General features: G+C 41.6%; 1 protein-coding gene across 6 annotated transcripts in view; it reads right to left on the bottom strand.

Annotated features, from left to right (window-relative positions):
* The window catches only part of ITSN2 (intersectin 2), a 1,003,157-nt gene that overhangs the window by 780,090 nt on the left and 205,634 nt on the right, over positions 1 to 17,433 (bottom strand). For all 6 annotated transcript variants that reach the window (XM_069236034.1, XM_069236039.1, XM_069236035.1 and 3 more), the window contains 3 exons: positions 13,845 to 13,908; positions 12,653 to 12,816; positions 1,251 to 1,448 (listed from right to left, as the gene is read on the bottom strand). In XM_069236034.1, the coding sequence (XP_069092135.1) occupies positions 1,251 to 1,448; positions 12,653 to 12,816; positions 13,845 to 13,908 (426 nt within the window). The remainder of the gene's footprint in view (positions 1 to 1,250; positions 1,449 to 12,652; positions 12,817 to 13,844; positions 13,909 to 17,433) is intronic.

The raw sequence follows: 17,433 nt of genomic DNA on the forward strand, positions 1-17,433 counted from the left end.
TAAATGGAAATGTCAATCAGTAAGATTACATAAATTCCAACACCAGTTAGCCCACTGAGTTAGAGAAACTGAGGCGTGCATACTAAAATGCACCACATCTGATGGGACTGTCCACAAATTAGAGCCTTTTGGGCATGGGAATCAACCGCATTAGGAAAAATTCTGGACTTTTCAGTTCCCAGGAATACGGCTACAGTTTTATTAGGTTTTCAATCAACCAAATAGGAACAGCAAACAAGATGTGATGACATAATAATGCGGAACTGCCTGGGGGCTAAAGTGACATCAGCGAAAAACTAGAAAAACAGAGTTCCATCACCTATGATTCGCTGGCATGCTAAGCCATGGAATAGCTTACCCAAGATACGAGTAAGCACCTCCAGACTTCAAGGCAAAATGTGGACTTTTGGTGACATATCTTTCAAAGGGCCTCCCAATGCTTACATATCAACTGAGACTAAAGGCACTTAATCCCTTTACATATTGATACTACTGGGAAGCCCTTCAACAGTGTTTACATTTTAGTGATGCAACTGTGCAATTAGATAGTTATGAGTGTAAATCCGTACCCTTACTGTTTGGATGGCCTCCATCTCATTATAATTTCAGTGGAATTCAACATGATTGAGATGTTATTTGACATTAAAATGGAACTGGAAAAGTAGTTGGGAGGGTGGAAAAAGGGGGGAGAGACTGTTAAACAAAGGAAGGGAAGTTTTTTTTTTTGTTTCATTGGGAGTGCTATTTTATGTTTACAAGAGCAACAAAGAGGTTTTTGTTGTCCTCACATACTACTTTGAAGTGTATTGCATGCAAATGGCCTTCCTCCTTGGGAAGCAATTTCATATATAAATTTTACTTTAAATGGAAAAATTGATAAAATGCATTGGTTAAAACAAGGCAGTAACAATTGCGCAATTTCACAAGATTAATTCATAAAATAATTTCTCTTGTGGAAATACACTGGAAGTGCTTGCTAAAAACCAGTAAAGGAACCAAAAGGCTATCTAAACAGAAAGATAGGATACGGAGCAAGTTTGGGGATTGGAAAAGGAGTACCTAGTGTGTTACTTGTGCAGAAGGACAATATCAAATGGAATAGAAGGCACCCCCCCTTTCTCCCATAAAAATAAAACAAACCCATCCATATACTAATAGGGAACCAGCAGTACACCCCTTTCACCACACGTAAGTTCTCCCAACAGACAAAGATTTAACTGATAACTCATGAGTGTTAACATCATACTTACTTGAAGACAAAGGCATTGAAAAAGGCTGAAGCAGACCGGATGTTCCATTTGGCAACGTTGAACTACTAGAAGGCACCAGAGAACCAGGAATAACCAACGGAGGCATAGAGCTCATTGAAGCCAAAGATGGAGTTGGTAGCAGTGGTAACATTGGGGGCATGGCTGGTGGGATAGATAGATTTGGCATACTTCCCATTCCTGATCAGAAAAAAGGTCATATTGTTTTATTTGTCCTATATGCCTGCACTGTAGTCTCAAGTAGTTTCAACTATGCAACAAAGATACAGCATGACGATCGCAGCACCAAATTTTGAAGAGAGCACAAGTTGGCTTCAATATAACTGATTAAACATAACTTTATTTTATAAGAGGCTAACACATCCCAGTTAGTAAACAAAAGTAATCCAAAGCAACAGGTTACTTACCTTCTGTAACCATATTTCTGGTAGATATTATAGCTTGCCCCAAAATCCTCATTGTATAAAAATTCTCTTAGTGCCAGACTGGATCAGGTAACTTTTCCCCCAGAATTAGCTCATCAGCACTACTAGGTGGAGTTATGCAGTAGTCTGGTGGTGCAACCTCACAGTGTACTACAATCACAAAACCATCTTGGGGCAATTCAGGCTCATTGGTAAAACCTGTAGCTCAAACCTGGGTAGCTGCGGCTTTGAGCAGCAAGGATTAAATTAAATGAACTAGTGTAAAGCATTTAGATCTACCGAACAGAGTAAGAAAGTTACACAACACAAAAACTCCGTCAATTTGGTAAAATACATTATATTTTTAGGAATTAGACACTAAGATGAGCAAAATCCTCCAGAGGGTTCCGGAGATTAAGATTTTCAAGTAAAACGTAAATCTCAGCTTTTTAGTCCAACATCAAACAAGCATTGGAAACCGTAAAGTTTGTAAACTTTTAAAGAGTTGTGTTTTACTACTACGGCCCAGACTGGGTGACCAATTCAGCCACGGAGAAGGTCGGGTGGAGGTTCGGGCATAGTGGGGGAGGTTGAGGGAGGCAGAAAGAAGTATTTTCGCAGTTATCTGGTCTCCAAAGCAGTCGCAGGTCCAGTTTCACGCTTTGTGCAAGGCCCGCCATAGACTTCATTAGAGTGACCCCATACTGAGGACACAGGATGCTCAGGGTGCTTAAAGATGCTTTGGCTGCTGTGCATCAGTCAATGGGGGGGTTCTTTCTGGGGTTTCTCAGCCGTCCATGGTTGAGGTGGAGAAACTGTGGTCACAGGGGTCGATGTCCCTCAAAGTCCTCTGGTTCAGCAGAAGTCCAGTCACAACTGGGCTGCTGGTCTCCGGTCACACAAGGTCCAACTGCTTCCTTTGTTGAGAGCTAGTATCAGTCTTTGGCGACCAAACACTCTGATGACTCGCAGGTCCAGTGACAAGGGTGCAACTTCAGAGCACTGGGGAGTGGTCTTCTTGACTCCATGTCGTCAGTTTGCAGCAATTAGACATAAGTGACTAATGACTACTCAAAATGGGCAGTGAAGTTTTTCACGGCCCTGGAGCTGGAACAGGGAGTCAACTGACTGACTTGTGGAGTCCACCTTTTTGTCCTGGGGCTCTGAAGCAACTTTCCCATGAGCCAGGCACCACAGGTATAATCCTCTCTTCACTGGCCCAAAGAGCAGCATGTGCAATCCCTGGTTGGTGCAGCCTCTCTTGGCAGGTTGAAAGGTCAGGAGGGCAGTTCATCTTCAGTCCTTTCTCCAGTCCAGATGAGATCTGTGGTTCAGGGTGACATATTTATGCCCAGAAAGTGCCTTCGGGGATGATGCTGTCAGTAGCCAAAGGGCTACCGGGATCCCTGCCTTATGACGGCTTATGGTTATTTATGCCATCTAGCTATCTCAGAATGCTCTATTCTGCACACTCCAAAGATATCTGAACTCTTCTGTCGCTGCATAGAGCTTTTTAGCCCACCGTAGATCTTATAGTGAACGCCAACAAATGCAGGAGGTCTGCCATAGTCTAGAGTTGAGAGGCAACTGCCTGGGGCAATCACGCTTTCAAGAGCCAATCATCGAGGTCGGGGAAGACTGGAAACCCTGCTCTCCACAGATGTGCTGCAACCACTGCTATCACCCTGAACACCGAGTGGCTCTGGTAAGTCGAAAAGGGAGCACATCAAACTTAAAATGTTCTTGGCCCACCCCGAACAGCAGGTAACATTTGTGGGCAGGCAGGACAGGGACGTTGCATCCTGCAAGTCCAATGCCGCCATCCGGTCTCCATGGTCCGGGGCAGACAGGCCCTGAGCTATTGTGAGCATTTGTAATTTTTCCTCCTTCAGGAAAGCGTTGAGAAGGTGAAGATCTAGAATAGGACACAGAGCTTCATCCTTTTTTGGCACCAGAAAGTATCGGGAATAGCAAATACCATCTACTTCTGACGCAGGTGCCCCCTCATTGGCTTCTTTGGCCAAAAGAGTCTACACTTCCTGATGTAGTAAAGACAGCCCATTGTAAGTGAGTGGCATAAGTGGGAAAGGGTGGGGGAGGGGGGGGGGGCAGTGGGGGTCCAAAAAGGGGATGGAGTAGCCCCTTTGGACATTTTGTAGAATCCACTTGTCAGATGTTATGAACTGCGAATAGGACGGGTGACGGCTGATCATGCCCCCACTATTGCCCTTGTTGGTATAAGGGCAAACTAAGAGGGTTTGAAGGCTGCAGCTGCCAGAGGGAGATGGATTGTCCCGACCACTGGCTGGTGTTTCTAAGTAGCTTGTGGGCACTGCGTCCACAGCCACAAAAAGGATAGGAAGCCTGTTGGTCTTTTTGGCTGGGCAGGAAAGGGCACTGCTGGTATCGAAGGGGCAAAAGACAGACTAGTAGTGGGGGACCATGGGGAAAGGCCCACAGGCCTGACTGTAGCTCAGCTGTCTTTAAAGCGTTCCAGCGATGAGTGTACCTTTTCACCATAAAGGTGAAAGCCATCAAAATGATGTCCATGAGGGAAGATTGGACATCCCCTGAAAACCCAGTGGTTCTCAACCAAGTGTAATGTTGAAGGGAAACTGACAATGCAATTGGTCTGCTCAGTGATTCAGTCAGTTCCAGTTCAAATCCGATATTGACTTTTGCTGCATCTCGCCCATCTGATATCGCTAGGGTACGTATGCTAGGGCCTCATCTGAGACCATAGGAAGCACCTGCGCAACAGAGTCCTACACAGTGTCTGTGTCTCAGCCCAGGGGGCAAGAGGTGTTCACCCTCAGCAGTGCTGGGCTGGCAAAAGGGAACATCATCTTGCCAAGTGTACCCAAGACTTTTGGATTGCCCATGTGCTGGGGTTGATCCTGGAGAGATGGAGGATTGGATCTTCGAGCTCTCCTGGGTGGGGTGCTGGGTGGGGAAACTTGGGTCCCCTGGAGGCGGGGCTATGGCAGCAGGCAATTGTTTTAGGAATGAATGGAGCTGCAATCCCAAATAGCGATTCCCTAATAGCGCTTGCGATTCTCTAGGAATAGCTACTGGGGAATCGCTATTTTGTTATATACCATTTTGCATTCCCTAAATAGCGATTTCTTAAAATTTGCTATTTAGGGAATGCAAAATGGGATATTGATACATTTGGCCCCTAGTTAGTGTCCGATGAGGTGTCTAACCCACTAACATCTGACAGTCCCTCATAGGTTCATTTAGGGGATGATAGAAGAATACCGGTCCTCAAAACCCTCCAGTTTGTCTCCCTCTCTAGTCCTATCAAAAGAAAAGGCACTGGATCCTACTTGGAGAGTATGGTCCTGGCCAGCACAGGGGCTGGCGTCGGGGTACATCAATCTGGCTCCATTTTGGAGTTGAGAATGACAATGGAGTCTGTGCTGCTGCGGCGCCTTGGTAGCGCCGGCATCAATGGCAGTGGAGCAGGCTGCAACAGTGGTTACTGTCTCGTGGATGGAGTTGCTCTGGATCCAATAACGCATCCATGTGCCTCAAATGGCATCAGGGATGAACCGGCTGGCGAAATTCAAGTAGACGCCCTCCCTTCCCAAAGAGGTTTTGCGGCAGTAGTCAGCTTAAGATAGAAAGGCCTATTGCTCATTTTGGCTTCCCTTAGATTCATCTTCATTACAAAAACAGTGCTACATCTGTTGAAACATTTGAATCTGCTGTGAAGGTTTTTGAGGACATTAGGGGTACTGCTGGTGGAGTTGTGTTGCTGGAGAGGCTACAACCAATGAACACACCATTACAGAAATGTTTTTCTATCATTCTAGGGAGCCGTCTGCTCTCTCTCTCCAAGGCACCGCCTGCCGTCAAAAATGATGTTCACTTGGGTGGCCTCTTGAGAAAAGTCTGTTGCAGAGTGACCAACAGGGTAGCTGGACCATCCAGAATATTCCCGGTGTGACCAAACTAAAGACCTCAATTCCTGAATATGTCCAGAACAGTCTAACAAAAGAACTAGACATACATGAGCTTTATCTTCTTTAATATTGGAACTAGCTCCAATAATTAGAAACCAGCATCAGAAAAAAACTGTATGAAATCAGTGGACGGTCCTGCGAGTGAGGCAGTTTACTCAAGAAAGAATTATGTATTTTATGTGCTTCTTCATATAGGAAGACCTCTTGGAAGATGGTTCCCTGTCAGAAGACTTGATGGGGGGGGCAGAAATTGCTCTGGAGTGTCCCTGCAGGCCTGGGTCAAAAACAACTTGGCATCTCTTTCTCTCATCACCTTAGGATGCATTGAGGAGCAAGAGTCAAAGACGAGAGACTATGGTTGTATCAAAGACAGCATTTTCAGATGTTGTGCAGATTAGACAGAGACATCTTTTTTACTGCATCTGCAGCACAGTTTACCGCAAGACCCTTGGAGCTGACAGCAGACCTACTTTCTTTCAATAGCTGAATAATTTTGTCTGTCAAACACAAAGTGCTTCCGACCGGGTCTGTGAGGTGTAGTAAAACAGGAGGCAATGCCAACTGAGCAGGTAAAGTCACAGCTTATGCTGCCTGGCACTGCAGAAGCCTATCACATGGGGAAACAGCTTCCAGTGTCGCGCCGCGGCCGCAAGCACGGGCCGCCACGGCGCGGCACTCGCTTAACACCGCGGCCTGCAGGCAAGCCGCGGGGGAAGCCGCAGCTTGCAGGCAGGCCGCGGGAGAAGCCGCGACTCAGGTCAGGGGTCGCGGCACTCGCCACGCCCCCTCCTTTCATTGTTTACTGCAAGGGCAGACGCGGCAGGGGAAGAAACTCTGAGTTGGGTCTCGGACCTGCCACGCATAGCGCATTTAGTGCGCTTAACATTCTGGTGCATTTCACATAATATAGAAACCCTCTTTTCCCTCACTTACCGGTCACAAAGGCAAAAGCCGATTGCATACACATGATTTCTTTTTATGCATGCTTCCTCCTTTCCCAGCATGCTGTTCACATCCTCTCTTCCCTGCATGCATTGCTCCCCTTTTCTAAGTACATGTTCCCTATCATTAAACATGACTTTTTCCCCAATCCAAGATGGTGGTATTTCTACTTCCTGTTTTTCACTTCCTGTCTATGGGTATATAAGGGGACTTCAGCTTCTTTCTCATTGCGTTGCAACACTCCTTTGGTGGTAGTCACGCTCCGGCTGGTTTCCTCTCGTGGAGCCAGTTATTCTTGACCTGTCTTTCGTCTCCAGTATTCCTGTACTCTCGGATCTCCAGTTCTAACGTCCTTGTGTCCTCCTTCTGTTTCAGGGAGTTCCTGTTGGAGGTTTTTTACCCTTTTGGGGTTTTTCCTCTGGGACTCCTTCTGGAAGGCATGGACTGTAGTGGCTTGCTATTGTCAAACAGCACCGTGGCTACCGGAAGGGGTCGCCCCTACCTCGGCCAGAGCAGAACTTGCCGGAACCGAGGTCTTCCACAACTCTCATCAACTTCGACGGTAAGCCCAGTGTAAACCGTGACATCCAGGTCCAGTCTGGCGCTTGGAGAATATTCATAAGATGAGGTTCTGTGAGAAGTAGTACTCATTAGAACCAACTGTTTTAATTATAAATGTTTTTTTTCTTTCCATATAGTTTTTAATAAACTGGTATCAGCTAGAGAAATATTCTGGTATGCATTTCAAGAGACTTTTGCGCTCCATTTTTGGAAATTTTCACAATTGTTATTAGATTTTTGGAGTAGTTATTTAAAAGGTTTGGCAGTGCATTTATCTGAATAAAGTTACTAATGGTTCTTCTCAAAGTTTATACTTTAAAGATCAATTAAGTTTTTGAAAACGTTTTACCAAAAGATATGGCTTTCACAAAAACGCATCAGAAATGAAGCACGCCACTCTTTTGCCTACTTTCTCCAGGCGATAAATGGCAACTAAATAACAATCTCCTACAAATATTTTAAGAGAACAAACTGAATATGAATAGAATATAAATGAGTAGTGTTTAGAAAATGCTAAATTTGGACTACATCATTCTCCTATTCCTAAGTGGTAAGAGTCAGGAATTCTAGGGCTAGATAGATGTACAAAGCCTTTTTGTAGTTGAAAATGACCAGCAATGCGACAGCAATTAAGTGTTTTACAATGTATCAAACCCAACCTGCAATTCAACAACATACTAACAATTTGGGTTTGCGACCTAATAACCATTTGTATTTGGAAGGCTTGTGTTTAGGGCATCCCTTCCAAACACCAAATCGTAGTGGTATATACTAATGTTCTCCAAACAAAAATGCAGTCGCAAAATATTTTTACTCTACTATAAACTTATAGTTGGTGGTGACCAATTTCAAAATGGTATGGGGTCCTCTTGGACCCTCTCCGTCTTTGAGAGTATTTAAAAATAAAAATAAAACATTTCATTTTTTAATTTTTAAACACAACCTATTTTCCTTTAATGAAAAAGGGCTGCATTAAAAAAAAGTTTGCTATATTTCAAAGAAATCACAGACATGGTGGTCTGCAGACCCCAGCAGGCCACCATCCAGGTGATGGCAGTGAATCTTAGTGGGGCACAAACTGTGACCTACCTCATTAATATTCATGCGGTAGGTCGAAATGACACCCACTAAAAATTGCTAATTTGCAAAACAACCTATTAATACATGGTTGCTTCGCAAATTATCACACTAGCCACAAAAATACTGGCTGCAAATTGTGACCAGTATTTTTCGACCAGTTGTATATAACGCACACAGGATCATGAAGTTATCCATTTGAACAGGTTTAGTTTAGATTGCTGTAAAATGTATACTGTGTTGGTAGATAGGGTCAGAAATAATATTTTTGGGAGGGGATGAGGGGCGAGACGTGGGCTGGAACATGGCGAGGATTTAAAAGATGAAGGAGTGGGCCTGGTGTTGCCCAACTTTTACCTGAAAGTATTTTTTTTTAAAGATTATTTTTATTAGTTTTCCTTCTTGAAAACCAAGATAACATAACATTTAAATTGGTAACCGTAAAACATAGAAAAATAACAATCACTACCATTCCGATGCTGTTGCTCTGCAGGATCGTCATAGATATACTCATGTTAACATTAACTTCATGGGTTATAAAGTACATTTTATATCCAACTGTAGTTTTAATCCCGTAAGTACCCATCCTGACGAACCATCCTCACTTTCTGTCTCGCTAGCATCCAGCTTGCTCATCGGTCTCATTTTCCCACTCTACCCCCGTCCCGGCCTTCAAATCTCTGTAATAAAGCCACACATTTTTTAAGATCTTCAACTGCCCTATCATCTACCTGAAAGCATTCTTGAACAGGATTGTTTCAGTGATCTCTTGAAGGTTACTCGGTTGTGAAAGGCATTACATTACAAATTCTAAGCTGTACACCTTGCATTCATCAGTTTTCACACCATGCTTTTTCCACACCATCTTTTATTGTATAACTATTATGAACCTTTAAACCAACAGGCTTAGCCTTAGTACAGAGATCATAAAACATTAAATGTGATTTATTGTTAGACAGGACACCAGTGGAGTTCTTTAAGGACCAGCAGTCTTCACTTTACTTGTAAACTAAATGATCCTTCATAAGATGGATTTGACTGTCAAGGAATCATCCCATGAACCTAGTACCACTGAAGAGGTTGATCCTTTAGCCACTTCCTAAAATTAGCCAAAAGCCTACCACATTGGCTAGTTAAACCTATGGGAACACAATCTTGGGACCCAACATACAGGATTATGAAACCATGTGTTCCAAGAGAAATTTAGCAATGCCTATTTTGACCTATATGATCCAACCAGTATTCTTTGGTCGATGAGGAACGTCTCACAAGAACAAGTGGCATGACTACTGGTCAAACTGGGATATTTATTGTCCCTCATGAATCCCTGTCCTCAGACATGGTGAAATTCAATGTGGATATTGTAATCATAGTCATAGCACAGATTAGAAATCGGGATTATGTGTAAGGGGAACTGGAATACTCCTCCAAAGTTATATTGGTTATGCCACTACTCAAGAAGGCATGCTATGTCCATCCGAACCAGGGAGTTAGCAATCTTTTTTTAACTTGACAGGTACTAGCAGTGATGGAGACAGTAGTGTGCATAGCTCTAGAGCAACTTTATGAGCCAAATGCTATTGGTCAGTCACCTGTCTGTATTGGATCATGGGCATGGAACTGATAAAGGGGAACAGCATGCCCACTGTCTCTGTATTATTACATCTGTTTGATGCCTTTTTAACTATATCTTACATTCTGCTTGAGGATGAGAATTATCGGTCAAGATAAACAGTGAATGGATTATTTCTGTCAGGAACATGTTTGCCTCTGCCATTTCTTTTCTCAATTTTAGAGGGAACTAATTTCTCTGACTGTTTGATGGTCCTTGATGGGGCTAAAAATGGAAAAGATGCTTGCCGGGTGCTTCTACACTATGAGCTCTCCTTTTAGATTAGCAACTTCTCTAAGCTAAGGAACCACTGTGTTCTTGACCACAAAGGGCCTAAGCTTCTGGTTCGATCACAGCCTGGCACCGAACAAGCACATTAATGAAATCAAGAAAGCAGTCAATTTCATAATTACCTCACTGGGAACATCATGCTTATTTCTGGATTTGTAAGCACCATTTAATTTGAGCCAGATTTTTGTCTATATTTGACTATGAGAATGCTCTGTACCTAGTATGTTAAGAGTATCTCATTAAGCCATCTTTATACGGGTAATGGAAAGTCAGCACTGTTCCCAAACTTTGCCTAAACACTAAATATTCTGCTCAGTGTAAAGATGCCACAAGAAGTGAATAGGGGCTATGTAAAATTAAATAATATAACATAACTCAGGAAATGAGCTTGGGCCTCTTCAAAAGGCAAGCATCTAATGCTGTGGGTCAGAATTTTGTTTAAAATTTATAACCATGATTTACACAGCAATCTGGGGAACTGACCCACTGTCCTTCAGGGAAATCTTTGAGCAGCATAAGGTGGGCCTTTGTCTCTCACATACCGGTTTTAATTTTTTTAAAGTAGATCTCGCAGGAGTTTGTGCCCAGATCGGTATTGTGAGGCTTTACTGTGGGTGACGTAGGCAGCAATTACAATAGGTTAAATATGATGGAATTTGTCCCTTCAAAAACTCGCACAATCTAGGAAATGTGACAACTGGAACAATAACACGGATTTCCATATATTTTCTATTCTAAAGGAGCCTATAGAAAACTATTTGTAATCTGACAATGATAATGCTACCAAGAATTACTGATAATCATGGTACTGGTAATCCTGCCTGTGTTATTCACACATGGCCATTACTGCAGTGATTGCAAAGTAGGTCTCACTGGCAAAAAAAGAACTGAAATGGTGAACTGGGAATGTAAATTCCTGACTCTATTAAAAGTATATGTGAATCAGGCTCTAAACATAGTGCCTAGAATTTGTGTATCGTGTGCATAGATTTTCACGCATACCTCTATTACTCTATCCATACTTCAGCTGACTGCCTTGGCGTGGTGAATCTCCTTAAGTAAATATCATTGTATCATACAGTACATTTGCATATTTTTTTTCCTCCCCATGGAAAATGTTTTCCTAGTAGAGAAAACCCTTGTCCTACACCCAGGGAATTAGGCAGTGTTCCCTTTTTTCTTGCCATGCTTTCTGTGCATTTCTAGAGTGGTAAAGACCTGGAAAAAGCTTGAGAAAACACACAAACTTGAGTCTGCAGATAGTCACTTCATTTTGCATGGCCAGCGGCATTCAACGCCCCTTGCACCACCCACACTTCCGAACTTAGCAGTGAGGCCAATGCAATCCTCCATGTTTTTGGATTGTCAACACTTTCGACTATACAATATAAGATTTGTTTAACATCATCATTAGAGCAGATATACTATGTATTGATGGCAGCAATGGAAAAGTCTGAGTAGTCCCAAAAACTATAGCTTTTCGGAATGAACAGCAAACGTAAACAAATTAGTGTGTTTTGGACACAATTTCCTTCCAAAGATGGAACATATATTTTGTGAACCAACAGTGTTAATGTGCATTAGGTAAACATTCCGTCTAAGAGACAACTAGGATTCAAGTTTGTACTTACTATCACTAGTGGTTATAGAGTGGTGACGAGGATTTCAAATGGTGAAAGGCAGTATGTTCATTCTATTATAACAGCACATGCTTTCTTCCGAGAAGTGCTGATGCTGTTCCATTTGAAGAATAACAAAGATGCTGAAAATAGTTTGCGATTTTCTTAAAATAAAAATTGATGTCATCAAATCTTAATTTCCACATGGTAGTGGAAAGGAAGTTATCAAGGAAGACAGGGAGAAAATATTACGACGGAGCCTTACCTATCTACAGCATAAACCTTTGAAGGATATAGAAAGATGTCAAGGTCTGAACCCTAGAAGAGTGTATTAACTGTGTTGCACAAGAGACTGGCTGTCAAAAGAATAATGTAAAGCATAATTCAAATCCTCTTGAAGACATGTAGATATAAAGATTAAGATTTTAACCTGTGACTGGATGATTAACAGTGGTTGCATTACAATCATTCAATCCATTTTCATACGTTTTTCCTGAAGAATGACTTTCATGCCAGATTGGTCTTATGTAAAACCAGAAGCAAAAAATACCTCTGTATGCACAAAACGTTGAAGTAAAATTGACAATGTTAATAACATTTCTGATGGCAAGAACATTCACTAAGACGTTTTTAATACTATCAAGGTTTGAAGAGGGATGCAAGGAAGCCACTGTTCAGATCAGAAGGTATGTAATGGTTTATTAATGAGACTCTAAAAGGGAAAACAATAATATTTTCTTTTTCCTGCAAATAAGGATTATGTTCATAATTTATGTGGAAAAAACAGTATTGTTTACTGTGACAGAAATCAGATTTCTTGTGCTCCTATCACTAAACATCAATTTTAAATGAAGGAACCAGCTAGTCATTATATTATTTAATCAAAATCAAGCTAAGGGTCAATACAAACCATATCGAGCAGACATCAGAGGAGAGAGCACTGGAGGCTGCTTCATCGAAGGGGGGAGAATAGTAGGCAGGAGTTGCCCCTGTAGCTTTAGCTTGATGAGTTTCATAGCAATGGAGAACTCCTGCCGATCCATCTTCCCATCTTTGTTCAAGTCTGCGAGGGTCCTGAGAAAGACACATTTCGAAGATGCAGCTTAAAGAAGGACTAACACTGAATCAACAGTGTTTCACACATTCATTCATTCATGTTGAGACAATTACTACCATCACTTTTCCCATCACTTGTTGCATGTGTGGCTCTATATCTTAAGATGCCCACAATGATCATTAAAAACTTGTAATTAAGTCATCTTGATAATATATGGTTTCTTCTGTCCCGAGTTAATTCAAACATATGTTTGTTGGTAAAGTTGGCTTTTAAGACTTCATTAATAAAACACTATTCCAGGTGAAAACGCCACAGTGCGTTGACACCTAAAAGCACTAGCACAACAGTAGTCATGAACTGTGTATCAGCATTTCAAGTTTGAAGGTTTTCACAATTCACATCCTTTTGGGGATATTCACTCACATCTTCACAGGACCAGTTTGTACCATAACCATTAAATTGTACAGTTATCAGGGGACTGCCATCAGGAAAACCAACGTCAATAAATGAGATTTCATTTAGCAACACAATGCATTTTGGGATCTGCAGTCATGAATCCCAACTGAACCACTTGACCTACAGGATTCGGGTCTACGCTTTGACACCTGTTTGTTATATTATGCGTGTAGTTTGTTTACTTCTCTTTCATTTTATTGCTTCTCTATTTTATCTTGTTTTTATTTTGTGCTTTGAATTATTCAATAATTCAATAAAGTGAAACAGGTTTTTTTTTAGAAGGCCCTCTTTTGAAGCAGTATCTTTCTGGTGATTTTAAAATGACTTATTTTAATCAGATCAGATCTATCTCAGGGAAAACCTATTGTTTGTAGCAGGTGGTGATTCTAACAGTTGCAAGTTAAGTGTGATCCAGGACTCCGTGTATTTAGACTCTCCCATTTATCGACAGGAAAATAACATCCAGGAAGACACAGTTGCCGTACGGACATCCCATTTCTTGTGAAAGACTATGCAATTTGGTCATATGTCCTAATATCAAAGTTCAACTCTAGTGTTTCTGCAACTGGATGGAAAAAAATAACATTACCATATTTCAGCAAGAACAGGAGCGGCTAGGCCAGATTGTAAGAAGAAGTTACGAGCTTGATCTCCTGCAAAAAGAAAAGAAACAGGTTTGGGTTTCTTTGTGTTAGCGGTGGTAATATAAATGAATTCATACGTTTTTACTTTCTTCACAAATGCTTCTCTATAAAGCATTTAGCTTTTTCAGTGTTTTTCATCGACGGCTGCTGCGTTGAGACCATTTGTGCACAAATTTTGAGTCTGTAAATGTCATCACATTGATGTAATTAAATCAAAAATGTGGTTGGCGGCACCCCAAACGCCAAATAAGCTACATTTATTGCCCCTCATCTTTATCATTATTCGCCATCCTGCTGCTAGATAGTAAGATGTGACCAAGAAAAAATTGGGAGCAGGATGGTTATCATTAACAAAAACACTAAATAACAGAACACAGTGGACATGTTATTCATCCTTCAATGCCTTGAGACAATTGTTGCCTATCTTGGTGCTGATAATTTATTAAATTACGCTGATGGTGATAAGCAAAATGCATCACCCTCCTGACAGCAATGTCTCATTCGACGAAGACCTACTGGAGTCCTTCATCGACCAGCTGCTCTTAGCCAATGATTTTCAGCTGCTACGTTACCTTATCCTTCTACTGAGGAAAAGGTTGAATCAAATACGAATCACACTCTCATCCCTCCGCAAAATAAGTAGTCGGTCAGTGGGTGGCCCCACAATGACTGACTGGTCTGACACTGATATATATATCAGTTTCCTCCGAGACCTTCGATCTTCTAATTAACCAAAACAAGGTAAACATGTTAACACATTATTAGATACATCTTGAGCCCATTCTGACGGGAGCCACATAACGTTCTACTGGGGGATTCAAGACCTGCCTTTTACTTTGTGATTTGAGTGCACGCTCATAATCGAGACAGAGTCTACATAAATTATGCTCGTCTCAGAAATTACTCCAAACTGGAGTAGTTTCTACTCACTGATAACACTCATATCCAAAATCACAGCAACTGCGACAGACCTTTAAGCCTAGCCTCATCATGCATCAGTATCATTATCCATTGGCACAGACTGCTATATAACACTATGTAGGACAAAATTAAACCTAAATGTTCTTTTTTGTTTAAAGACCCTCTATTGAGAGAAGTGGTCAACAATATGATTAGAAGAGACCGACAAGCCAGCAGTGAGAGTTGAATTTTTGCTCAAATGTACATAAATGGGACTTAATGACAATTAAGGTACCCTATGAGTAAACTCAAAAGTCTGCCCTATGCCCATACCAAAAGAGCACTTCGACTCCTTCAACAACTGTAATTTAATTGAACACAAAATCCCACCCAAATCATTGCTATACTGATGTACCTATGCCATCCTTAATTTGTGTAAATAAAACCTGTAAGCAATGCCCTCCATTTTTCTCAACTTGAAAAAAATATTACTGTTTGCCTGCATCACTGTTCTGTTTATGAAAATTGATTTTTAAAATGTAATACTGATCAACATTAAACTAACTCTTGACAGTCTAAATAGTGGGCAACATTTAAGACTTCTATATTTATATGTATGGGCAGGATTACAACCTTAGAAAATGAGGCATTTCATACAACACTTCTACATTCCCTTAATTTCGCAATTCAGTCTTTCTCTGTGGTCTCCCCAAATCTTTTCACATTTCTGTTGGACTAGCTTAGGAGGCATGTCGACTCTGGACACTGTGAGACTGCCATTCAGGCTCAGTGTGTGTATTCTCTCCGTAAAACATGAAGTCAAATTAGCTACATTTAACTGTTTATTTAACATTCCAATAAGGCCATAGTTACTTAGTGTAGGAAGTGAACCAGTGACACCCACATACAATGTCAGTGAGCGTATACATCATTCATCGTTGTAACATGAGTCTGAAGTCTAAACACTGCATTTAACCCATGGCAGTGGTGAGTAAGAGAAAACATAAATTCAGGAAACACCTAAGTAACCCCTATGTGTGCCTTGTCAATGTGCTTAATGTATTAAAGTAGTGAAGTTAACTGTAAGGAAGATTATATTTCTATTGCAAAGTACAATAAAGATAAATATAACTTTGTTAAATTAAAAAAAATGGCTGTGATTTAAAGTTCATTTTAAAGAACTCTGATTGGGAACATTTATTTCTAACATATCAAAAATATTGCTAAACAGATTTTTGCTAAATATTTTGTAAACAAAACTTAACGTAGTTTCATAAAGTAAAGCTACTCCTGGAAGCAGTAGGGCTAGGAAGGGTGATCACTGGCTTTGTATATAGTAGAGACGTTCAGGAAGACAGGTGGCATCACTAAACACCAGGCATGGGCCTGGCGTCTTCACATTTAGACACTAAGCAGGAGTTAGTGTGAAGGAAGCTTCTGAATTGGGGATTCCTCTCAGGTGTTAATCTCTGCTCCCAGCTGAGGGATAACGTGTTTTCAGAACAGCCAAAGAGGGTGAATCGTGGTTTCCACACAACAGGCCTTGGGATAAGTTTGGAAGTACGTGTCCTGACATCATGAAAAGGGGCTTCTGACAGTTTGCAGGCAGACAAGCTGGACCAGCTGCAAAGGAGAGATGCCGAATTTGTAGGACCTCCATAGTGATTATCATAAATAATTGGCTAGTCTATAGGATAAAAATGGCACACCGCCAAAATACATTTTGGCCTGAGGAAGACTCACAAGAAGAAGGATTCTGTCTGGAACAGACTGTGAAGGACTGAGGAGGTAAGAAATGGTTCCGTCTGGTGTCACGGATCCAACCGTCTAGTTGTGAATGGATGCACTGACTGGATACACACCTGTACCCTGGGTTCCTCCTGGAAGTTAAGGGAATGACCAGAGGGTAACTCAGTTCTGCTTCTGGGGGAAAAAGGCTAAGGTATCCAAGCTCCCCAAGAAAGGTATGACGTGCCAGGTTACAAGTTGCTGGTTTTTCCCGCTCTCATTTGTTTTTGGTTTTTTTTTTTTAAAGAAAAGGTTGAAGTAATCACAGGACTGCTGAAACTAAGCTTCCAACATCATCATTAGTTACTGCCGCCTACCTTGCCCTGCTGAAGTTTTGTTAGATTTTTAAAAAAAAATGATTATGGGAACACAGTATTTGGGATCGGGAGAGTGTGGCAAGTCACCCTAGCAGCACCCCAACCTAGGTGGCTACAGAATCTACCTTTGCATCACTTGGACCTAAACCTGAAGGCTTCAGCAGGAGGCCAGAATGGAGATCAACTTCGATGAACTCTCACTGGCATCAGTACTGTTTCCTTACCAAATGAAGGAGTTTGGCAGAGGGGGTTACTCCGTCACAACGGTGACATATATCCCGTCCACCGAACATTAAATTCCATTATATCCTATGGCATTTGTATTTCAGAGGAAGGGATATCTGTCACTGTTGTGATGGAGTAACCCCCTCCTTCAAACTCGAAATCAGTCCCTAAGTCCTAAGATAGAACTTTTAACTACTGTGACCACAACGCTTATCAAACCCCTGCTTCATCACAGCTAACAAGAAACAACTCATAGGTCTTAGTCAACTAAACCCACTGACCTTAAGTGACAGTGAGCTTTAAA

Source organism: Pleurodeles waltl, chromosome 5 (genome assembly GCF_031143425.1).
Source record: "Pleurodeles waltl isolate 20211129_DDA chromosome 5, aPleWal1.hap1.20221129, whole genome shotgun sequence".
Classification (NCBI taxonomy): domain Eukaryota; kingdom Metazoa; phylum Chordata; class Amphibia; order Caudata; family Salamandridae; genus Pleurodeles; species Pleurodeles waltl.